Raw genomic sequence first — 25,763 nt, 5'->3', positions numbered from 1 at the left:
CTTACCAGGAAAGGTTAAAGGATCTTAACATGTATAGCTTGGAGGAAAGACGAGACAGGGGGGATATGATAGAAACATTTAAATACATAAAGGGAATCAACACAGTAAAGGAGGAGACTATATTTAAAAGAAGAAAAACTACCACAACAAGAGGACATAGTCTTAAATTAGAGGGACAAAGGTTTAAAAATAATATCAGGAAGTATTACTTTACTGAGAGAGTAGTGGATGCATGGAATAGCCTTCCAGCTGAAGTGGTAGAGGTTAACACAGTAAAGGAGTTTAAGCATGCGTGGGATAGGCATAAGGCTATCCTAACTATAAGATAAGGCCAGGGACTAATGAAAGTATTTAGAAAACTGGGCAGACTAGATGGGCCGAATGGTTCTTATCTGCCGTCACATTCTATGTTTCTATGTTTCTATGTTTCTATGTCTCACGCCTCTGACTCTCAGCTACCGTTGAACGATGAGTTTCCCGGCCAATGCACCAAATGATACCGGAGAAACTGACGTAAGCGAAGCACAGAGAGATGGACACAGGTTTCTTCAGGAAGGAAGAGATTCTTTATTGGATCACCGATCGGGACTCAGAGGGACTAACGTCACCAAAAATACAGCAAGTTCTGAGCCCCGGACAATAGTGCAGGCTCCTTATATAGGCACATAACTCCTCCCATATTAAGCTCCACCCGCACATTCTCTTAACCAATCAATACAAATAAGAATTAACTTCCTGCTTGACCGCATGGCTTGTCCAGCACAATGGAGGAGGGGAATACTATATCCTGTATTCTTGCACATGCTCCGTACACTACTGATCGTATCTTGCCTCGTGCAACCAACTGATCGATACGTCAGCATATGCACGTACACATGCCACGTGGTAATCTCGGCCTACTAAATTTATTTTTACCGAGATTCCACCACAAAACTAGCTTCACCTCCAAGCATTACTCAGGGAAAGCAATCCCATGTAGGGACATTATGGTAAAAGAGCTGTCAGTTTCAGTGTTTACCCAGAGATTGAGACCAGCTTGCGTGTAGTGACCTCCAGGAAATAATGTTTTGGTAAAGTTACTAGCCCTTTAGGTACATTTTTTTGTGTGATTTTTCCAGCATATCCCCCACTGACTGTGAAGGTCACCTAGAGGCAGTCAGAGCCTATGAGGGTGGTGAGTATGAGAGAAGGCAGGGGAGAAGAGCTCAACTAAAATCTTAACTGGCTTAGCTGTTCTGGTGATATTCAATAAAGTGGTTACAGTAGCCAAACTGGAATTCAACTATATTGTTTCAGTTTGGCTATTAGGCATAAACTTTGACATTTATTTTCAATGTCTGACACGTCAGTGAATAATTATGCTTGGGGCTGACAATAAGAAATTCACTCTCTGAATCCCTAACAAATTGCAGTTTAGTGAAGAACACTGATTGCATTCAATCTGACAGGCACTCTGAACTCATATTTCACCTTTTATTGAATAAGCAAGCTGTCAGTCAGCACAGAGGGAACTAATGTGTGCGTTCGTTTGTTTCCCAGGAAGCAGGCGGGCCAGTTAGAGCGCTGCACAGAACATGTGGGTCAAGCTGTGCAGGATACAGTAACGGATTTATAATCTCTCCTTGGACTGATTGATGGTTACCATGGTGAGTTATTCGTTTACAGTCCAGTCGTGGTCTCATCATAACGTTTGTAAGATTTCTCTTTTGTCCAGTTGTTTGTATTGTTGTTAAATCGCTGTTATGTGAGATGTCACCATCTCAAGCTCTGGGCCCTTTCTCATAGGGGTTAATACATCTGGCGATAAATTGGGATATCTGTGTACATTATTCATTCTACATGCTAGCAGTGAGCAAGTAACCAGCTGTCACATACATATAAAACACGAATTAACATAGGCATGTAGCATGAGGATCTTTTTGATGTATGTATGTATGTATGTATGTATGTGTGTATGTATGTGTGTGTGTGTGTGTGTGTGTGTGTATGTATGTGTATATATATATATATATATATATATATATATATATATATATATAATATGTGTGTGTGTGTGTGTGTATATATGTATGTATGTACAAAGATCCTAGATTCCTGGTCTATGCTGCTTTTATAGGAGGTGTATCCGGGTGTCGTTAGTGCCTTTGACAGTAAAGAATGCAATTAAATAACAGTTACCTTGGTAACATCATTAGCTAGATTTCTAGTAAACAATACAGCCATCCTACTCTGACATTACATATACATGGACATGGCAGGTACGCCTATTGTCTACATCAGGGGTAGGCATCCTTTTAGCAGCACTGTGCCGATATAGGATTGTGATGTCCTGTAGTGTGCAGATCCTATTTTTTTAAATTGAGGTGTGTATGCTCCCGTATTCTGCTTATGTTATTTTTACTGTAATTGCTTTGTATCGTTGTATTTGTGCATATATGAGCTATTATATTGTATATGTTCAGGAGTAGTTTATGGTATTGTGTATGATACATATGAATGTGGGCCGTGTATGAGGGCTGCTTGTGAAATTGTTTGTGGATGGATATGTCACATTGTGTGTTTGGTAGTGTGTGTGGGGGCTGTTTGGGGTATTGCATGTGTGAGGCTGCATGTGGGGTTGTGTGCATGTATGTGTATAGTCAGTGGTGTTGCATTTGTGGGGATTGTGTGTTGTGTGTGTGTGTGTGTGTGTGTGGGCTGTTCATATTATTTGTATGAGGGGAGGGTTATTCTGCATTTCTGTGTATTTCTGTTCCAGTGGGGACCAGGCTGGCCAGGTACAGGTCAAGAACAGGAGCTGCGATAGCTGTCGAGGGCTGCTCTACTACAGTGTGGATTCCCATTCACAAGTGCTGGGAGGAAGTGATCTGAGATCACTTCCTCTATGTGCTACAATACATAAATTGAGGATTGTCCTTCACCACCTCTTCGTATTAGCAGATATCTGAAGTTTTACTGGGACTCCTGATAGGCCAGAGTGTGTTTGGCTCTAGCAGTCTTGAGTGCCGTGCAATGACACCTCGAGTGCCGTGCATGGCACTAGTGCCGTAGGTTGCCTACCCCTGGTCTACATTATACTGAGATCCATTTTACTATAAAGTACTTCAGTTTATGGGGACCCGAGTGTCCTTTGTAACTCCTTAAGGACACATGACATGTGACATGTCATGATTCCCTTTTATTCCAGAAGTTTGGTCCTTAAGGGGTTAAATGTTTTTTGTTTTTTTTAATAGTATAGAGCGCAGCAGTATTCATGTTTTCTGCTTAGTGTATATAAATTATTTATATTAAAGGAACACTATAGTCACCTAAATTACTTTAGCTAAATAAATCAGTTCTAGTGTATAGATCATTCCCCTGCAATTTCACTGCTCAATTCACTGCCATTTAGGAGTTAAATCACTTTGTTTCTGTTGCAGCCCTAGCCACACCTCCCCTGGCTATGATTGACAGAGCCTGCATGAAAAAAAAAAACTGGTTTCACTTTCAAACAGATGTAATTTACCTTAAATAATTGTATCTCAATCTCTAAATTGAACTTTAATGACATACAGGAGACTCTTGCAGGGTCTAGCACGCTATTAACATAGCAGGGGATAAGAACTTGCAATAAAGAGAGCCTAAATAGGGCTCTCTTTATAGGAAGTGTTTATGGAAGGCTGTGCAAGTCACCTGCAGGGAGGTGTGACTAGGGTTCATAAACAAAGGGATTTAACTCCTAAATGGCAGAGGATTGAGCAGTGAGGCTGCAGGGGCATGTTCTATACACCAAAACTGCTTCATTAAGCTAAAGTTGTTCAGGTGACTATAGTGTCCCTTTAACATTTTATTTGTGCCTTTTTAATCTGCTGCTTCAAGATTTTTAGCCTATTATCAAACTTCTGTCTCATGCAAAAATGAACCCTTTTTTCATAAACGTTTTACTTGACAGTGATTTAAAGGGACATTATAGGCACCCAGACCACTTCAGCTCATTGCACTGTCCCAGGTACCTTAACCCTGAGCAGGTAATTATTGCAGTTTTTAAGAAACTGCAATGATTACCTCCTAGGGTTAACTTCACCTCTAGTGGCTGTCTACCAGAAAGCCGCTACAGTGACTTCCGGGCTGTTAGGCGACAAAGCATGGGGACATCCAGCATCACCCAAAACCCCATAGGACAACATGGAGTAATGTTTTCCTAAGGGGAAATCATAATGCTAGCACAGCCATTGCCGTACGGCTGACCTCGGGGGAGGAGAGAAGGCGGACCCGAGCCAGCGCCGAGGCACATCAACGCTGGAGCCAGGTAAGTGACAGAAGGGGTTTTGTGCCATCAAATTAGTTTTTCTTGGCACTATGGTTTAACTTTAACTCCTAAATGGCTGTGTATTGAGCATTGAGACGGTAGTTTATGATCTATAAACCAAAACTGCTTCATTAAGCTAAAGCTATTTTGGTGACTATAGAGTCCCTTTAACATAGAGGTGTTGCTATCCTGTCAGTCCTTCATTTCTGTAGGCTCTCTCTCCATCAACTATTTAACAGAGACGTTTAGCTGGTGCGTATACACACACAACCTCAGTTTTTCAGTGAGGGAACCTGCTAATAGTTTTGGGAAGTGAATATAGTTATGGTTTGATTGGTTCCTACTGCCTGTTTTAGTGAAGTATGGGTTACCAGTGGATATTTGACCTTATCAGCCACTTTTTTTATAATTTGTATTCAGATATTATGTATACACCCTAAAATATGTAAAAATAAATATAAGTATATGGTTTACAAAATGTTTGACTTGTATCATGGTGTGGATTCTTTGTGTTTCAAAACAACTTCTCACCTCTTGTATTGTTGATAGTGCTGTCTATCAATTAGAAATATTGTGTATAGCATTAATTCCCAACCCAGGCTTCAAGGCAAAAGTCCCAGATTTAGGCATTTCTGAAATCTGTTCCTCCAGCTAAAAAACAAACAAAAGCAACATAATTGTTTGAATAAACCCCCCACACCAATCAAATAGAAAATAATAGAAAAACATATGCGTGATCCCACGCTGAGGACAATTTCTTCTTGTTGAACATCGTCCTGCATTGGGACAGGCTGAGGGGGAGACTTGATTGGGGCGGCATGCCGCCATTGATAGTCTGTCACCAGCATGCTATGTGTGCATATGACAGACTCCCAATACATACAGATTTAACATTGACCAGATCTGAACTCACAGCTAATTACCATGCCAAAGTTAGATTTACATCTCCAGTAGCACTGGGCTATATCTCTGTTTGTACAGTATTTTAAACTGGAATTCTGCACATTCAGTCTCCATGCACCATGATTACTTAAGTAATCAATAAAGTGGTTACGGGGCTTGGAGAAACCCTTTAAACTGACACAACCTGGACTGATGGTGTCCTTACTTTGAGGACTGTTTTGAAGACCAATTGTCTAGAGCAGGGGTAAGCAGTGTGCAATGCATAGCATTGAAGGCTGACAGACCCAAACAGGCTCTGTAAATCTAAGGATCTCCCCTGGAGCTAGTTGTCCCAGTGGGCCTTCTTTAGATATCTGCTAGTGCCAAGTGAATGTTCGGCACTAGCGGTGATTGCAACAGCTAGCGAGGGACAGTCCTCTATTTACTCACTGCAACTTTCAGATTAAGTGAACTCCGATTAACTTCCTCCCAGTGCCTTTGAAGGGAAATCCCAACTGGAGGAGAGCAGCATGCTGCAGCCTACACAGCCCACACCCTTGACCTGTACCCTGGCCAGCCTGGTTCCCACTGGATCACAAGGAAGCCATTAATACAGCCAGACATAAACACACAGCTGCAGAAAAAAATCCTTGCCACTTGCAAACACACACAATACCACCACATACGCGCACACAAGCAGCATCCCACTTGTAACACCCCACACATACAAATATCATCACACATACCAAACAACATCTATCAAACACACAAGCAGCCCCCATACACAGCACACATTCATATACATAAACTGATATACAGCGCGCACACACATACATATCATACACTATATAACACTGCCCACTTACTCACAAATGCAACCCTACAAAGCAACTGCAGCAACATACAAATGTATTGATTTAAAAAAAAAAAAAAAAATAGGACCCTCATGCCAAGAGACTTCAAAGCTTTATTTTTGTACAGTGCTACTATAAGGTTGCCTATCCCTGGTCTTGAACATTTATGACCACATTTTTGACACCCCACCTGTTGCAGATTTTTTCCCCCTTGATACTCAGCCAACCATTCTTGGATAACACCAGTGCAAAGGTTTGGCATTATAACACTAATTCAAGGATAGGCAAGCAGTGGTCCTCTAACTCAGAACTTTGACAAATCCCAAGTGGCAGGTCGCCATGATGACCCAGATATTTGTCTCCATTGCAAGGCCACTTTAACATAAGAACTGCAGGAGTAGCTGTTACAGCACCACACTTTTACACTGTCGGCATTATAAACACTTCAACTGATTGAAGTGCCTACTACTGCATCACTGCTAAATGGTTTACCCACTGCTTGGCAGAGATGCCTGGCCCCAAGTGATGACATGTATGAGGTGGAGCTATCCTTATTTATGCAGTTTATGGAGAACAAAGCCTGCTATATATGACAATGAGGTGTTTGCCATATTTGTTCCTTCTGACCAGAAGTCAGTTAAACATTGCATCATGGAACTCTCATGGAACTCTTGTTAAATGGGGCACAATCCTCTCTAGTTGTTTGGAGTGTTCCTTTAAATATATCAGGCCCTTGAAATCACTGCAAATTTCCTTCCCTTTTACTCCTTGCAACTTTTGGGTAGTTTTCTCAATATATAATTCAAAATTTTACACTAACAATATTCTTGATGTTTAGTATAAACAAACATAAAACCAGAATATTAACTAGGAATGTTGTGGTTAATTTTGATTTGATACACAGAGTGCATGGAACATGGTATTTACCGTATTTAATAAATGGTATAAATAAAAGTGAAACTTTTAATCTAAGCCCATATTGTGGTTTTCTGCGCTCTATGTATCTGGATATATCATATAGCACTGCATTATAGCACATTTATATTAGAAGTTTAAAATGTATTCTTGCTCTGATTTGAGTATGCAAAGTGTGTATTTGTGGAGCGCCTCAGTTCTTCTAACACATTATTGGTATTCCAGCTGGATATGGATTTGATTCCAAGAATGCTATTGTCTTAAAACGAACGTGTCAAATAATACGTGCGCACTGTCTGGCTGTATCCTGGTGATAGATCCCAGAGTGCTCTTAGGACCACTTTAAAAAAGCCCGAAGTGTGCCACTTTACATAACCAGGTGCTGCACAGCGCATGGTCGAAAAGTACACAGTGGCATACCTACCTGTATTTATAATCCGCATCACGTACACATTATCCTTACTGATCCATTTGTGTGTGAGTATATTTCTGTTCTCATATCGTTGCTGCCATGTGTCCAGCGTACAAAAAAACAAAATACCCATGCATGTGTTTTCTATGTATCAGGGTGGTATTCCTCGCCTTATTTCTCTTTCTCTAGAAATTCGGCCATCGTCGCCATCATGCTTTTCTAAAGCTAAACAAACAGTGAATCCTCCTTTCTGGAGCAGGAGAAGTCTTGCAAAGAAAAAGGTCACCAATGTGATCCCCGTGCAATGCAGTCCTTTGTTGTATTGTGAAGACTCCTCTTAGCATTACTGGTAAGTCATTTGTTAATAATTTAGAGTATGTCTTTGACAAGCTTGCATTCAAACACTGAAAACCTAACAAACAGACTAGAACATTTGGTAAGGTAGAAAAGCAGGACGTTTTCACTGATTAAACTGCATTGAAACAGACACAATAAGTAGTATATGAGACCTCATTCTCCGCTTTACAGGTCTTCTTTACCCTATATTAACCCCTTAAGGACCATTGATGAATTCTATATCAAAACCTGTTCTAAATAAACAGGACATTCTATATTTGCGTCTTAATTGACAAGAGCCTAAAATCTCATTAGTCTTCAATATGTTAAAGAATATCACCAAACAACAAATACGGTTGCTACTTACACAAGCAGAAAGCTGTTTAGATCATGCCAGTGGATTGCTCAAAATTTCCATCTACTTATTTTATTGAATTACTGGGGATGTCTCGTGAAATAGCATTAGCCAGTCCATCTGGAGCAGTGTGAGCTTTGATTTGAAATTAGACTTCTCATTGCAAAAGTCCAGCTCGACATAACAATTTCAGCTCAATCTGATGTCAGTCTAGTGGTAGATATGGTCATGCAAAGGTTAATTTAAACGTATTATTTGGTTAAATATCATGTGTTAGGGGCCATAGTAATGCAACTCCAGTCTGAAGATTTACCATAATTAAACCTGTATTGGGACCTGTATCCATTTTTCATAGTCAGATCAATGAATACACTTGGACCACTATTTGATTTAAAGATCTTTTACTGTATTGCAGCCTGGAGTTGGCCCATGTTTTATTTCCACATTTTATAGATAATGCATTACAATAGCAGTACAGACATATATCATTTTCTGCTATTAACACAAGCCAGTCATTCCGCTCACATTACTTTCTATTGCCCTACTGAGATTATCCCATAAGGAGTTCTTTATATGCACAAGGAATGAATACAAACAACATAGTGTACTTAAAGACTGTATCTAATGATAGTAAAAAGTTTAACAGGCTAAACACGAATTATATTTTTTAGACCACCACTTAAACAACAAAACATAAAGCAATCCTCAGAATGAATTGTTCTGGCTATGGTAGATATGTATAATCTATAATATATGATAAAGGGATATAATATATGATAAAGGCTGTCTGCAGTCTTAGCAAGCCCCCCCCCTTTCCCCAGCACAGACTTGTGCCTTAGAATACTCCAATCAGAGGGTTCTCACGGTGCTGGAGCTGCGAGCAAACATTTGTGAGTTGTAACACAGCCCTTTGAGAAGGAGGGAAGGCAGGCGTGTAGTAGCACCGCACACCTGCTGCTTCATTTGGCTCTGTTTGGCGAATGGGAGCAGCGAAAAACACAGAGCAACCTGCATACCCAGCAGGAGGAAATCAACAGCCCCACTAAAATGCAAAGCGATCAGTGTTTAAAAAAACAAAAAATGTTTCCCATGTTTTGAGGATGATTCTGTTATATTAACATGGTGTTTTTGGAGTTGTGGTTGTGTTGTCGTTTTTTTTTTTTTGTAAGCTGAGTTGCAACTCCCAGATCCCTCCAATACCATCATGACAACCTATACAGCACTAGTTTGGGACAAAAAGGACTCTGTAGGTTAAAAAGGAGGGGTAGCAAGGTGACTTTATAGAACAAAAGACTTTTAAAATAAAAATAAAACCTCTCTGCATAACGAGCTGTAACCTAATCTACATATTGCACCTACCATGCATGAGTGACGTTAATACCCAATTAAGGGAGCAGAGAATAGTTTGAAAGTGAACACTTAAAATACTGGATTATACTCCTCCTTAATATCATGATGCCTTATTGGTGATATTTTTAAAAAATGTTTGCTTCTTTTTTTTTTTTAGCTCAACACCATGTTCTGGGAAATCCCATATTTGATTCTGCGGAGACTTCGATCCCGGGTGGAAGACAGTGATGAAGATGTACAATATGACCACCACCACCGCCATAGGGAGAATAACAGGAGAGAGGCTTTAAGAAGAAGGAGGAGGCGAATATTCCCTGTGAGAGTAAATCTATCTGAAATTAATGAACATGAAATTAAAACTCGATACCATCTTAGTTCCGATGCCATCATGTCCCTATACGAACTAATAAAGGACGATTTAATCTCCACGACCAAAAGAAGTAACGCCGTTCCAGGCATTGTCAAACTACTTTGTGCCCTGCATTATTTTGCTAGTGGCTCGTTACAGAGCACTGTGGCGGAGGTTGGAGGCATAACACAAAGCACTTTCAGTCGTGCGCTTTCCGAAGTCATATCTGCCATTCTCAAACTCACTGATACATTTATTAACTATCCGGATGATGACGCGTCTTTGCAGGCTATTAAAGAAGGCTTTTTTAGAATTGCCGGATTTCCAAATGTAGTTGGTGTAGTCGGTTGCACGCACGTGGCCTTATCACCTCCGGCTGAAATTGAACAAATTTACCGCAACAAGATGCATTACCACTCCATCAATGTGCAAGTGGTATGCGCATCCGATATGAAAATTTTAGACGTCGTGGCCCGTTTTCCTGGATCGACCCGCAATTCATATATTTTGAGGCAATCCGGGATACGTGAAAGATTTGAAAATGGTGAATTTAATGGAGGCTGGTTATTAGGTTGGTATAGTATTTTCATACATATGTGTTTCTTGCCTTCTCTATATGTACATGTTCAATATAGTTTGCATAGGACTTCTAGTAATGATGGTTTAACACACGAAGACTGTAATACATGCCAATCCAAAACATCTGCATAGTTGGATGTCCCCAGCGGCTGTAGGTTTTTCACCCTTTATGATAGGAAATTACTACCCCTATTTTAGGATAAAGTCTGAAGTAAGACTGAGGTCTTACAGCCAATAAATTGTTAAACATTCCCCAAGCCAACCTAAACACAATCATAAAAAACCTTAACATTTTATTCTCATTAAAGGGGCAGGTTAGGCACCTTAACCACTACGTACACCTGTTGTGATTAAGATGCAGAGTTCCCTAATGGTTTAACACGTACCCGAGTCTCCCGGTGCCTTCGACAGACCTTTTGTTTTAGTGATTTTGTATTAGCTATATTATTTCTGCCCATGCTTATATGATATATCTCTTTCACATAGTGATATATCACAAATCGAGACTGGTCCAGGTTACCTAGGTAAGTGTCAAACCATCACTCACATGAAGGCATCCTGGTTTTAATTTTAGTTTTAACAAAGATTTTATAATGGGCAAAAGTCATGGTCAATTCTCTGAGCTAGGTAAGCGTAAGGTAAAATATTGCAGATGTTACATATGCATGGGACTACCCGAATGTAATGTAAAACCCTTGAACCCCTTAAGGACACAGCTCCAGAAATAAAAGGGAATCATCACAGGAAATTTCTGTCATGTGTCCTTAAATAAAAAAAGATTAGACTACAATCCGTTTTTTAGTTGTTTTATTAAACAATATGTCAGCTCAGAAGTTGTCTTCAGATGATTTGTTTGGCTTGTTGTCATTAGTCTTCATATTCACAAGAATGATTCCATTCTGAGGTCAGGCCATATAAACATAAAATGCATCAAACTAATCACCAAATTTATATTTTAACTCTATATATACAGTTTATACTAAGCCTGCTTATGGAATTATTTATTTTGAAAATGTGAATAATTTTATATTTTGCAGGCGAACCGAGCTACGGTGTAAAATCTTGGCTGTTGACTCCTGTTCGCAGCCCAACCATAAAGCCGGAAGTAAAATACAATATAGCACACCGCTCAACTCTCTGCGTGGTGGAACGTACATTTGGCGTTTTAAAAAGCCGTTTCCGCTGTTTGGATCACTCTGGCGGAGCCTTTCTATACAGCCCAGAAAAAGTCTGCAAAATTATAGTTGTTTGCTGCATACTGCACAATATTGCAATCATGAAAAATAACCACATGGAAATCGCTCCCGATCTGAGACCTGTGGGTGAAAATCACGATGAACAAGTAGATAGTAACACAACAGAAGGGAAAATGCAGAGGGAACAACTTATAACAGATGTCTTTTCAGGTATTGTGTTATTTTTGGTTTTTCACTGTTTAAAACAAATCTAGTATTTTGTCACACTTCTCATTTTATAAATGTGTAGTGATATATTGAGTATAATATTAAAGGGACATTCTAAGCATCATAACCTCTACAGTTCATTGTTGTTATGGTGCAAGTAGTGTATGCAATACTTCCCAGTTGTGTTAAAACCACAAAACATCAGTCTTTCTCTGTGCCTACAGCCTGGCCCCTCTGCTATTGCTCGCTTAATGCAGACGTGAATCCAACTGGAATTTGTGTCCTACATCGGTTATATTATCATTTTAATAACTAGGGGGCTGATGAACCATGGAATTACTTATTTTATCATATTTTATATACCTCTCTTATTGTCTTTTTCTTTTCTTCATTTGTGTTCTTGCAGGTGTTTAACCACAGTACTCTTAGCAATACCAGTCCATGAATCTCTGCCGGGATGTCCAGTGCTATTCGTGTAGATTGCATGATCTTAGCCTGTAGTTTTAGAGTAAGAGTGAACAGTGTGTAGCCTTTCCAGCTTTCGATGGATTGTTACTCTCCTCACTTACATTCAGCAGAAGGACGTGGAGAATTCTATCCAATTTCTGGAGAGCACCAAATTGATCACCTCGGTTTTTAGACGTAAATGTTTTATTCTCCCAACCGTTCCACAACACCCTTTATTTTTTTTATTTTTTTTGTTCTGAGGTATTAGTCATTTTCTGAAATGTTTTTAATTGTATTAAATGATAATTTTACATAATAAATATTGTCCTTTTTCTTTAATGGCTTTTTAGTTTACAGTTCATGCATTTTTTGAATATCTGTTATTGTTGTTCCATCAAATGTCTTCCAAATGTTTCAAATAAAGCCTTATAGAGACGTTGTGGGAGAAGTGTTTCAATTCAAGCTAATCACTTTATACTCTTGTGGATACTCCTATTATTGTATGACAAAGTGGTGCTTAACCCTTTCAGGACCAGGATTTGGCAAACCTATTGTGACAATCCTTTTATATCACTGGTCATGAATTACAGATTACAGATGAACACAGGTTAATATCAGTGTTCCATAGAATGGTTATCTCGTGTTGCTGTCTTCGCTTGAACTCTGGTCAATTGGTCTCTAAAACAGTACACTCTTGTCCAATTTAACCGCTGTTTGCCAGGAATGAAAAGGGGTGCATAAGTACTTAAACATTCAGCTTGTGGCGGTTATGATTGTAATATTAAATCTGTGTTCTGTTTTAAAGTTGTTGTATGAGTGCATGGGACTGCATTATCTGTACAGTTTGAGTATGTCTTCCTGTGTGGACATGGGATAGTTAATAGGATGTGTTGTGTATGTGAGATCCACTAACCACAAAGGTTCACATCACTAACATATCAGTTTACAGTCTGTTCTTTTTCCTCAGTATTTCAGTCAGCATCAGAACTAAGATCTATATACAATTTTTAGGGAGTTAAAGACATAGAAATATCAGAATTTTCTTGAAATAAAACATTGTAGGGTTGCCTTAGATAGGAAGGCAAGCTGGCTGTGTAAAGGCTAAGTTAATACTGTATCTAGCTAATGTTGAACCAGGGAGCCTGAAAGCCTTTACAGTCTTCAAGGAGGACATTAGCTTATGAAGTAGTGGGAGTTCTAAGCCATTACTCAAGACTTCAATAATTATCCAGGAATCAAGGGAAGATTATGTAGCAGGGGTGCCAAAAATTTAGATCTCCAGATGGTTTAAAACTACAGCTTTCAAGATGCTTTGTCATTCTACAGGCATGCAAAGAATCATGGGAGTTGTAGTTCTACAACATTTGGGAATCTACCCTTTTGGCATCCTGATAGATAGTATGTCCCCATTTTATACTGCAAAGAAACCCATATTTAACATCTCAATTAAGTCATGGTGTCTGGAGGTCCTGGGTGCCATCTTACTTTTTAGATTTAAACCGTTTTCAAACAAAGTCCTCGTGACAGTGGCCATACCTTTCTAAAGCATATCTCTCAGTGGGTAGTTACAGTCTGAAAGCATCGACTGACTCTCTTAGCCTATCACCAATGTGCAAGGGAATGGCCTTGAGCTTTCTAAAGTCCAGATTGTTTAAGAGAATATGCTATAGAGACCTGTTCACGGTGTGGCCTGGATGATATAACCAGGAAGCTGAGGCTGTGACTTTCCCGGTCTACAGATCATTCAAATAACAGACTGCATAGGACTCCCATCCCACTTGGGATAAAATGGGCCATTCTGTACTCGATAGTTGCCATCAAGGTGGATCCTTACCTACATTATAAGTGAACAGCTTTCTCACACTGTGCACTAAACTCATGGAAATGGGGACCAATGTCTGAGATGTGTGTATATATATATATATATATATATATATATATATATATATATATATATATATATATATATATATATATATATATATATATATATATAAATCCCCTGTATGTGGTATAACCACTAGTACATCCAACTTTTCAATAGGCAACACATCTTTTCACGATAACTCTTTAAATTGTCATAGTTTGCTGAACAGTTTTTCCACTTTGACATATTTACAAACTGTTTGTTGATACCAATTTTAGATTTAATAGGTTTACTTACTAAGCTCCAAACGGCAAAATAAAACAGGTTGGCCCCTGGACTGCCCTTTGCCAAAATCAGTCAGTCAATTCACACTGTTAATGTCATTTTATAGAGATAATTTTTAGACCCCTGTCCAAGTGCAGTGTCTGTGTACCATTAATGTTACCCATCATTTTGATTTTTCTAGGTTTCTGTGTTTTTCCGCCAAAGTGTACCACGTTTTAACGTATGGCTGAAGCATCTGTCTACTATTCCCTGTGCCACACAGCAGCTTTTGGATTTAGGGTTTTCAGAGGAACAAGCTACAAAGATCCACTCCTTAATTCCCAGGAAAGGAGATCTCCAGCAGAAAGTGTCATGTGTAAGAGAACTTCTGCTACTAGGAATGGACAATGACAAGACTCTAAGGATGCTGGAGGCCAGTCCTGAGATCTTCAAGGTGTCAAGCAAACAAATCAAAGACAGAGCTGACAATCTTCGAAAACTTGGACTGGGAGAAGGTAAGACAACAATTAAATGATGTGGTAGGTTTACCTACAGAGAAGCTTGCAGGCTTTTAACATATACCTGAAACATCAATACCAACTGTTGACAAACTGGTCAACAAACGTACAAATAAATACAACAAACCATTTTGTTTCTTCACAATTCTGAATATGGGCCAATAATCTTTATATTAAATAAATATCAAGACACTAATGCCAGTTCTTTAATGATATTTTGGTGTAGTATGTGAAGACCTAGACCTCTGCTATTAAAGATAAACTGAAGACATACAGAAATATATCATAATTTGGAACCAAAAAAAAACCCAACTATTTTTATATAATTAATACTTTTTAATTTTGTATTGTTGTTTTGTTGAAGGAACATGAATTCAGAATCTGGCTAAATGTCTTTATACCATTTCTCTCATTTGGGCTTGTACTACATAACATGGAGCACCAGGTGCCAGGGCCCCAGCTTTGGGGTTAAACCATTACCAAATGGTTTACTCCTGAAGGTATGACATTCCTGCCCCCGTAACAACTTAAATATGCTAACGTTGTTATGGGATGGTATTGTTCTTTTAAGAACTGACGCATGTAATCAGAACTATTATGTAAGTAGACAACTGGAGCTGGAAATTCATGCTTGAGGCCAACATGGCCAGGTGGAAAATGTCCACGTTAGAGAAATATTCCAATTTAGCTTCTGTAGCCCTAAATTTGCAATTCCCTATATTCTATATATATATATATCTCGAATAATCCTAAAGAAAGTATAACTGTTGGAGTTTTAGTCCCAAAGATGGATGACTAGGACAATAAATAAATTTTGTGCTGAACAGAAATTATGAGCCGTATGGTATTTGGATCCTGCTCAGTAAATATCAAAATATTCTTTTTATCATTTAGTTTTTTCTGGCTTTTTTTCCCAACTGCAGGCACTCTTCAGGTCTCCTTGTCCAGATGCCCATCTATTCTAACCATGCCAAGTACACGAATCCTAGCAGCAGCTCAGTGCCTCAAACAGCGCTGCCAGTTCTCAACTCAACAGGTGTCGAAAATCTTACACGTCAGTCCGGAAACCTTGACACAGGATCCAGACTACATTGAGGAGGTTTTTCAGGTGTGTTAATAAATGTTACATATAGGCAAGCATTGTTTGACCTTTGGTGCCATAACTGCTCTACTATATGTGGAGTACCATTAGAATGTAGTTCACAACAGCTGTAATAACAGATTAGTTATCACAATATATCAACATTAAATTACAATATTGCATGTTTTGTATTCTGAATTACGTGAATAAACCTGGTATAGAATCCAACACTTCGACCAGGCACCTAAGTCTTGAAACCAAGAATTAAGCTACATGGTATAATGTAAGAGTAATTCATCTGAAGATTGTGACTGAGAATGTGGATAGTGGAAATTATTTATCTTAAAAGAGCAATTGTGCTTTTTTCATTTTTTTTTTTTTTTTTTTTTCAATTTGAAAGCATTTTTATTTTGTTTCTTGCCATATCAAATTGTCGGCGCCTGCTCGCCAGGGTACAGAAAGAAAAAGGGGGAAAATGCAGGTACATTGGTTACATAATAGGGTGCTGCACACTCTTAACAACTTGAAAACCAATCATACAGTTCACCAGAGACATTATAAACAATTCCCATGTTGTCTGTTACGGGACTCAGGCGATATCCAGTGTTGGCTGTGCTAACTCTCACGCCCCTCCATTATTATTATGGGCTGTGGTGTGTCTGACACCAGAGTGTAATCTGGCTCTTATTGCTACGTGTCCCTTTCTGGTATAGTTTTTCCCCTTCCATGTTCCGTCCCGGGTTATAACCTTACGCCCCCACCCCCCTTTGTCGCTGTCGCCTCTTGCACTCTAAATTTCTCCCACCTTTCTCCAGCTTGGCTAGTGTGCTTTCGTGGAGTGAGATGCTTGTTGGCCATAAGTTCGTATTTCCAATTCAGGGAAACCTGTGTGCTCAGATTCTCAAGTGTGGGTATCACCTGGGACTTCCAGGCTCTGGCTATTAGCGTTGCTGCTGAGATTAACAGGTGGAACAACAGTCGCTCCTCTATTTTATCTAAGGTCGTGGGCAACATAAAGAGGACACACTGCTCCACCTGCAGGGTCAATGCCCTCCCTAACAACCTTTGAATCAATGCTTGGGCCCCTTCCCAGAATGGTCGAAGGGCGCTGCATGACCACCATATGTGGGACATTGACCCCCCGTGTTCACCACATCTCCAACATACATTAGGTGCGCCTGGAAATACTCGTGCTAACCTTTCCGGGACCATGTACCATCTGTATTGGAGCTTTCTGATGGTTTCTAAGTGTGTGGTGCACAGTGTGTTGCCCTTGTGTACATTGTAGGCCCTGGTCCATTGGTCAGATGTGAAAGTGTGCCCTAATTCCTTGTGCCATGCCTCTTGGTGTGTCACAGTATCTATCAGTTCGTTTTTGTAAAACGCGTTGTATATGCGTGAAAGTATTTTCGTTGGTGGTTTGGGGGTTAGACACATGTGTTCTATCGCACGGTCTTGGGGGGATGCTGCGGGTTTCGTGCGCGCCTCCGTGAGGAAGGATTTCAGTTGTAGGTATTGGAAAATGGCTCTAGTTGGTAAGTGGTATCTAGCTTGGAGGTCCGGGAAGGGCATCAATTGTCCTGCCTGGTATAGGTGGTCAATTGTGGTGCAACCTCCCCCCCTCCAGGGTGCGGGGTCAAAAGTCGGTATACCGGCTGCTAGGAGAGATATCGGGGCATTCCCAGGGATAGCCCCAGGGGTCCCCCCGTTATCTTTGATCTCATCCCATATTTTCAGTGTTAGGGCTGTGGTTGGGAGAGGGTCACGGTGCGGCATGCGCAGGCGTTTGGGGAGCCAGAATAGGTTGCGTAGGTTTTGTTTCCCCGCCCAGTGGGCTTCCAGATGAACCCACTGCGGAGTTTCCCCGTCCGCCGTGGCGACTTTAACTGCCATTAGTTGTGCTGCTCTGTAGTATGCATGTAGGTCAGGTACCCCCAGGCCCCCAGTTCTAACTGGCTGTTGAATGAGTGTCATTGCTACCCTGGGTCTCTTTTTTCCCCATATGAATCTTGCCAGTAAGCTTTGCATGGTCTTGAGGAAGGATGTCGGCAGGGGTATCGGTAGGGTTCGCAGGAGATATAGGAATTTAGGGAGTAGCATCATTTTAAAGGCTGCTATTCTGCCTATCCAGGATAGATATTTACCCTCCCATCCCTCCATTGTGGACGTGAATTGTCTTTGGAGTGTGGTGTAGTTGACCGCGAACAGTTTGGCTAGTTGGGTTGGGATTTTGATTCCCAGAAATGTGATGTGGTCGGACCTCCAGTCGAAGGGAAATGCTAAGGTGAGTCTTGCCAGGTTATCCTTGGGGATCCCAATTCCCATGGCTTGGGTTTTGGCTATGTTAAGCTTGTAATATGAGTGGTTCCCATATTCCTTTATGGCTTCCACTAAATTAGGAAGTGAAACGTGAGGTTGGGTTAGGGTCAACATTATGTCATCAGCGAACAGGTTCGCCTTATACTCCCTGCCTCCCACCTGCACTCCATGGATCGAGGGGTGTTGTCGTATGGCCGCCGCCAATGGCTCTAGGGCCATGACATATAGTAGTGGAGATAATGGGCAGCCCTGGCGAGAGCCATTAGAGATACGGAAGGTGTCTGACACAAACCCTGCATTAAGTACCTGGGCTGAGGGGTTATTGTATAGGGCCCTGACCGCCGAGATGAAGCCCTCCGGGGTCCCGAATTTCGCCAGTACCGCCTCCAGGAACTCCCACCCCAGCCGATCAAAGGCCTTCTCGGCATCCAACGCTAACGCTATGATTCCCTTTCCTGAGCGCTGGGCGCTGTAGATAATGTCTAGCACTTTCCTGGTGTTGTCCCCCCCTTGACGACCTTGTATAAATCCCACCTGATCTGTGTGAATCACTTGTGGTAGCAATCGTCCTAATCGTCGGGCATAGATTTTGGCATAAAGTTTGGTATCTGTATTCAACAAGGAGATGGGCCGAAAGTTCTGGGGGCAGGTAGGGGGTTTCCCTGGCTTGGGGAGTGTGATAATGTGTGCTAACAGCGTTTCTGTGGGCAGTTGTTGTTTTTTTGTGGCTTCATTGAACGCCTTCGTGAGGTGCGGTGTTAGAGTGGACTTGAAGGCCCTGTAGTAGCTATTGGCGAAACCGTCTGGGCCAGGGGCCTTGCCTGACGGTAGCTGTTGGATCGCCTCCGCCACCTCCTCGTCTGTTATGTCTGAGGAGAGCGTTTGTTGTTGACTGGGTGTGAATGCAGGTAGATGTATCCCGTGTAGGTATCTTTGTATAGCTAATGTCTCAGGTTGGTGTGTTCGGGCATCTCCCGCTAGGTTGTATAGTGAAGTATAGTACTTAGCAAAGACATTGCTTATGTCTTTAGGGGCCGTAACTTTATGGCCAGCTTCATTGTGGAGGAATGCTATTTTTTGCTTAGTTTGTAGTGTCTTAAGGTGTTGGGCTACCAATTTCCCCGCCTTGTTTCCCTGAGTGTACTGAAGTGCTTTGAGCCTATGAAGGTATTGGCTGGTTTTTTCCAGTGCTTGTTTGTGTATGTCTTGCGTGATTCGCATGAGGCGGTGTTTGATCTCTTGGGAGGGGGCTGTTTGGTTTAGAGTTGTGAGGTCCAGCAGTTCCTTTTGCCAGTTTCGTAGTTGGGTTTCCGATCTCCGTTTTAAGTATGCTGCTCTCTGAATCAGCAACCCTCTGGCCACTGCCTTATGGGCTTGCCAGACTGTGTTGTGGGATATGCTATCTACGGAGTTAGTCATGAAGTAGTTTTGGAGCTCTAGTTCTAGTGTGCTGCAGAACTGGGGGTCTGTGAGCAGTGAGACGTTGAGCTTCCAGGGGCTCCTGTGGGTAGATTCATAGAGGTCGGTTAGGGTCACCACCACTGGAGCGTGGTCGGACCAGGTGATCTGTTCTATGCTGCAACTCCTAACCTGAGTCAGTTGTTGCCCTGTCATCAATATCCCGTCTATTCGAGAGTATGTGTTATGTGCTGTAGAGAAAAAAGTGTACCCCTTTTCCCCTATGTGTGTAGCCCTCCATACGTCATAGTAGTGGTGTTTATGTATTAGTTTGCGTAGTGCTCTGCTCTGTCTTTTGAGAATCCGCATTCTGGGTGCATTGGGCGAGGTCGTGGAGTCCATCAGTGGATCCATAACTAGGTTGAAGTCCCCACATATTACCGTAGTCCCTTCCTGTAGTGGGGTGATCTTTTCAATAATTTTATGCAGGAAGTTTCTCTGTCCTGAGTTAGGGGCGTATAGGTTAGCAATCGTGTAGGTTACGTCGTTAAATATGCCTACCACCACGATAAATCTCCCCTCCCTGTCAACCTCTAGGTGTTTGAGAGTGAAGGCGACGTTCTTGCTAATAAGGATCGAAGCGCCTTTCGATTTAGTGGAGTAGGTAGCATGGTACTGGTGGGGGTAATCTGTCCCAAACAGGGGTGAGTGTCTGCCGGTTTTAAAGTGGGTTTCTTGGAGACACACTACTTCCGGCCGGACTTTGTCAAGGTCTCTGCGGAGTAGACTACGTTTCGAGGGCGTGTTGAGCCCTTTGGTGTTATGGGAATATATTTTCATGGAGGTTTGTGGTATTGGGCGTTGCTCGGTTGGCGTGTCTCACTGTCTATATGCGGGAAAGCCACCCTACCCAGCATCATCGAACTGGGTGGCCGGTCCCTCTGTGCTGAACTGTATCGAAGGGGTACTCGGTGGTTAGTGTGCCTAGATTTTTGGATATGGCTGCATGGGGGGTAACAAATTAATATAAACATTACAAACAGCAATACATAAACCTTAACTAAACATAAAGCCTGGTGGTCGGCATGGCGCCTGTGGAAGGTGCCGTAGGGGAGGAAGCTTCTTGCTTCCATACCTGTGTAGGGCGCTTATGCGGCCTACCTGCTGTGGGGCTGAATTATATATAACCCCATAGTGTCTTGCAAGTCACAACATTGTCCCGTTTTGGGGGTAGGGTAGCCCATCCCCATGTCCCTGGGATCTCTCGGGCCTTGTGACAACCCTGCGTCAATGCTTGGAGAGAAATTAGAATTATCTCACCCTCCTTCCTTGTCACCTTCTGGGCCCCAAAGTTCGTGTGGTGTACTTGCCTTCGTCCGTTGTTCTACTTGTTGCGGGACACCCGTTGCCACTGCGGGGTGGGTTTGCTCTGCTCTGCCTGGTGTGTCTTGTTGTGTGGGGGTGGTATACCCCATTCTCGGAGGGCCTTCAGACCTGCCTCCGGTGTGGAGATGACCGTGAGCTTGCCCTCGTGTGATACTAGGAGCTTAACCGGGAAGCCCCAGCGGTATGGTCGCTTGTGCAGTCTGAGCTGTTCAGTGATGGTCGAGAAGGTTTTTCTTTTCCGCAGTGTAGCGGCCGATATGTCTGCATAGATCGCCGTGTCTCTGTGGGGTGCTGGGAGGTCAGGACGCCGTCTGCTGGCCCTCATGATCTCCTCCTTCACGTGAAAGTAGTGCATTCGCACCAACACATCTCTCGGCGCCTCGTTTGTCAGGAACCTCGGTTTTGGGACTCGGTGATAGCGGTCCAGCAATAACATATCTTGGTGGAAGTCGGGCGCCAGCAATTTTAAGAGACTTTGAAGGTGGGTGTGGAGGTCAGCCGGTCCGACTGTTTCTGCTATCCCCCGAATCCGGAGGTTATTGCGCCGGGAGCGGTCCTCCAGGTCAGCCATTTTATTCTCGAGTGCTTCCATGGTGTCTCGCATTTCCTCCATGGTAGCCTTCAGGTCACCCTGTGTCTCCGTCTGCTCCGCCATTTTTTCCTCCAGCTCGGATGTGCGTGTCTCTAGTACCCGAAGGTCCTTCGTGAGTTCCTTCAGGGTAGTCTGCATGGTGTGTTGTAGCCTGTCGTGCATGGTGTCAAACATGCGCTGCAGCATACCTTGGGTGACCGGTGCCTCTGGTTGGAGGGGCTCCGGCTCTTCGCTACGCGCGCTTTCGGCGCCATCTTGCTGCTTTTCGTCCTGCAAGGCCGCGGCCTTATTCTGGGTGTTGCGGACGCCGAAAAAATTATTTTTTTCGGATTTATCTGTCTGCCTCCTGTTCTTCGTTTGTGACATTTTGTCGGGGAAGTATTTGCTGTATCGGGGTGGTCGTATCGCTTAATAGGTAGGCCTATGCAGCACGGAGCTACATGAACATGCGGCTGCTTCCCTTGAGCTTTATTTTTGTTTTTAATGTTATCTCCACATATAGACTCCTATGTCTTTGCTGGTAAGAAGTAAACTTGTTGATGGCATTGTCAAATCATTTTAACCTGGGACCGATCACTGTTGCTTAGGCACCAAAACAGTATTTGTGAAAGCTGTAAAACCACAAAACTTGTCATTTTCTTAAACCAATAAAAGTTTAACAATTCACATTAGAATTATATATATATATATATATATATAAAAAATGATATATTTCACAATCGATTGCATATTTTTTATCGGTGTCAGCCCTTTGACCTTACGATCATCTGACAAAATCTATTTGTTCCTGTTACATACTTGTTCTGATGAAGACCCATGATTGTAGGGTTGAACAGTTAAAGTAGATATTGGACAAGTCATGTTTTGTAATAGCATTGCATCTGTGCCGTCATGGGCCATTTATAGAACAACCTCTGGACTCCACATTCACCGGCTTCTACGGTAATTAACAACCACAATCTATTTTTGTCAGTGTGATACTGTTTTGATGAAATATGCAAAGGTTTATGAGCTGGCTTGAAATAGTTTTTTTCCAGTTATCTGCAAAGATCCTGTTTAGGAATAGGATCGAACCCATATCAATTGGTTTATATTGGTTTCAGCAATGATTGTGGTGCTTGGAACCTTTGAGTACCATCTTTCAGATATCGGTAAAACTGTTTAGGAGCTGTTTGACAAAAACATGTGGCCATCCCTGGCAAAACATAACCCCCGCATGCTCTGCTAAAATTATACAATCGTATTATTGGTGTAAATCTGTCCAATTTTGGATGGCAATAATGAGCTTTGTATGCTGGGTTAACCTACTTACATTAGCACCTAAGGACAGATTTGTACTGATATTCAGAAATGTCATTTAAGCATTACCTATGCACATATAGAGGGGCAAGCTGCGGGTGCCAGAGAGATTTCCAGTTTTGATCAAACTGCTCCTGACCAATTTGGCAAAAAAAGAAAATGGGACTGGTGCCCATAGATCCAGAGCATCATAATGCTGCAATGACCTGTAGTCATGACTCAACTGGACATTTTTTTGTTAATTTTTTATTTCTATAGGAAATATGTGGTCACAGAATATTCCATGTATAACTTTGTTTAACCAGGCAGATTCATTTTTGTCTAGTAATCTCTATCCACAGCACTGTCACTTAAGTGTGCATATTGCAGTATCTTCTAAATGAAATGTATAATATCATCTTTTGATTTTGACAGTATGTCTATTTCCGAATGGGTGGAACACACAAAGACATTTTAACTTCTGGACTTTTCCTAACTTCACTGGATGAGATCAAAGTTCGGCATCAGTTTCTGGAACGTCTTGGTAGATTCCTGCCCCCAAACAAGAAAGGGGAATGCCCAACCTCAAATCCCAAGATCAAAGATATTGTCAACCTATCTGAAAATAATTTCTTATCCAGTGTTGCATGCTCCTCTCCTGAAGAGTTCCACACATTCCAGAAGATAGTAGCACGAGAAGAAGCTGAGGCCAGAGAAGAAGACAATGGAGAGACCTCCGGCCTTGATACAGATGACGAGGGGGAAGATAGCGTCCAAGAAGAATCTGATAGTGATGATGAAGATACCAACAGAAATATTCCAGACAAGACAATACACAAATGAACATAGATAGTATAAATCACAGGTTCATATAAGGACTATCTTATATTGTCTTTGGAGGAACCCGGGGTCTGCTAAAATGTTCCCTTCTGAAATATTGTGCAGATGCAAAAATTATATTTTGGTGAAAAAAATTATTTGTTTTCCAGTTAAGATACAGAAATAAATTATGTAAAATTATATTACTTTAGATACACGTTTACATGTCTTCTCAGTTATTTAAAAGAAACCAAAGTAAAAAGATCTAAATAGCAATTAGATAATTATTTTCCCAGTTAACTATGTGTTTAAAAAAAAATAAAAATCTATACAACGACAAAGAAGGAGGAGTATAGATTAAAAAGGGGGTAGCATACAGATATAAAGAAAATGCAACCTGTATATAACAGGGAATACTCTTTGGAAGAATCTGGAGAATAAAAAAAAATCACACAATAGTGAAGTATGCAGAGAAAAAGTGACTCAAACCCGGAGGTAGAGAACTTACAAGAGCCACTGGTGATCTGCGTTTATATCCCCTTTTCCTGCGGGGTGTCTTAGGAGGTGTTTGTCTCTCTTTGTCTCGATATGCCAGACCCTCAAAGTGGAAGAAAACCAGATAGAGCAGTATTGTTAAAAGAAATAATTTATTACACTGATTGCACTTACATTCAAACTGCAGTCAGCCAGCATATCTCCACTAGCAAGTGGAACTGTGTAGAAAAGTCCATAAAAACAGCAAGTGGAGTGGCAGTCAGAAAACAGCAAAAAGATATATGCATAAAATAAAAGAAATCAAACTGGAAACAAAAGTCCAGTTTGATTTTTTATTTTATGCATAGAGAAAACAGCACAAGGAGGAATTAAACAATCGTTCTCTTTTCCTTCTTCAACCACAATATTTGCCTTTGCTTTGCATTGTAGGAACTGGATTATGATGTCATTTACTAAATCTTTTAAAAGAAAAAGAAGCATCACATGGAAAAATAATGATTTCCAGAGTTCCAGAGTAGAGTTCCAGTGTAGTTCCAGTTCCCCCTTTAGATATATGAAATACCAATGCTATTTATTCCTTATAGGCCGAGAGAAAACTATTGCTAGGTGTCTACACACCGGTCTTTTATCATATGGAGCAGGATTTGCCATTGATCCTCCTCTATGGAGAGGCAGGACACATGCATTATTGATATATTATTAGATACATCTCCTATAAAACTGGAGATAGTGTCATGGTATCTTTGCATTAACCACTTATTCAGACACCCATTCATCAAAAAGACACCCCTCAGATAGGTCATAGCATATAGAGCCAGGAGCAGCATGATGGCAAGCACCTTAAATGGAATTTGCAGGTAATTTATCTTCTATTTAATTCCATGAAGGTATGACAAACATCTACTCAGTCCAAGTCAGACACTGGCATTTTAAATATGGGGTGTATTTACTAAAATAGGAACCGTGGAAAGTTGTGTAATTTCAGCCCAAATATCCAACTAGGAGTCCTCTCCCAGCTTGACTAATTTGGCATAATTTTATAGTTTAATAAATCAGTTCTCCACAAGTCCCGTTTTAGTGAATAAACCCCATAATAATATACTATGACAAGCTATACACTCCCCAGTCTTCAGAAATTCATTTCTTTCACCAGCCAGGCGATGTAAGGAAATCCACAAGTCATGTTTTCTTTTGTAAAATGTTTTATTATAAAACCCAAAGCCTCCTGGTCTGAAGGCAAAACCAAACACACTGTTAGAGCCCAATACTAGCGAGGCGCAGCCTTTAAAAAACGGTTATCACCTCACCTGGAGGCACTTGCTACTGACTTGTTCTGAAAATTTAAGCTGCGCCTCACCCTAGTTTAAAGATGCAACCTTGCATGAGTATAGAATTGTAATTGGATTCAAGAGGTCAGGGATTGTCACACCAAAGCATTACTTTCACTAACTTTTCTTAAACTGATACCTAGAGAAGAGTACTTCTTCCCCAATGTTGCAAGCCTAGACAATAAAAAAAAAACCTGTTTGGAACCATTTTTTTTTTTTATTCCCGGTATGTGACGTGTTTATAAATC

The 25,763-nt window shown here is 41.2% G+C and overlaps 1 protein-coding gene across 2 annotated transcripts; it reads left to right on the top strand.

Moving 5' to 3' along the window:
- The first annotated feature begins 1,108 nt into the window (after nt 1-1,108).
- On the top strand, nt 1,109-23,904 carry MTERF4 (mitochondrial transcription termination factor 4). 2 transcript variants are annotated; one of them, XM_063442411.1, is made up of 6 exons: nt 1,109-1,174; nt 1,540-1,646; nt 7,541-7,700; nt 9,550-10,312; nt 11,358-11,726; nt 12,130-13,090. In XM_063442411.1, the coding sequence occupies exons 4-6, from the start codon at nt 9,559-9,561 to the stop codon at nt 12,135-12,137; spliced, it is 1,131 nt and encodes a 376-aa protein (XP_063298481.1). In that variant the 5' UTR covers nt 1,109-1,174; nt 1,540-1,646; nt 7,541-7,700; nt 9,550-9,558; the 3' UTR covers nt 12,138-13,090. The 2 variants fall into 2 exon arrangements, with proteins under 2 accessions (XP_063298481.1, XP_063298482.1); XM_063442412.1 differs by lacking the exons at nt 7,541-7,700; nt 9,550-10,312; nt 11,358-11,726; nt 12,130-13,090 and adding exons at nt 14,504-14,816; nt 15,743-15,927; nt 23,309-23,904 and having other exon boundaries at nt 1,120-1,174.
- Nucleotides 23,905-25,763: the final 1,859 nt, after the last annotated feature.

Source organism: Pelobates fuscus, chromosome 2 (assembly GCF_036172605.1).
Source record: "Pelobates fuscus isolate aPelFus1 chromosome 2, aPelFus1.pri, whole genome shotgun sequence".
NCBI classification, from domain to species: Eukaryota; Metazoa; Chordata; class Amphibia; order Anura; family Pelobatidae; genus Pelobates; species Pelobates fuscus.
Note: the sequence above shows the minus strand (reverse complement) of the source record. Positions and strands in the feature narration are given on the sequence as shown.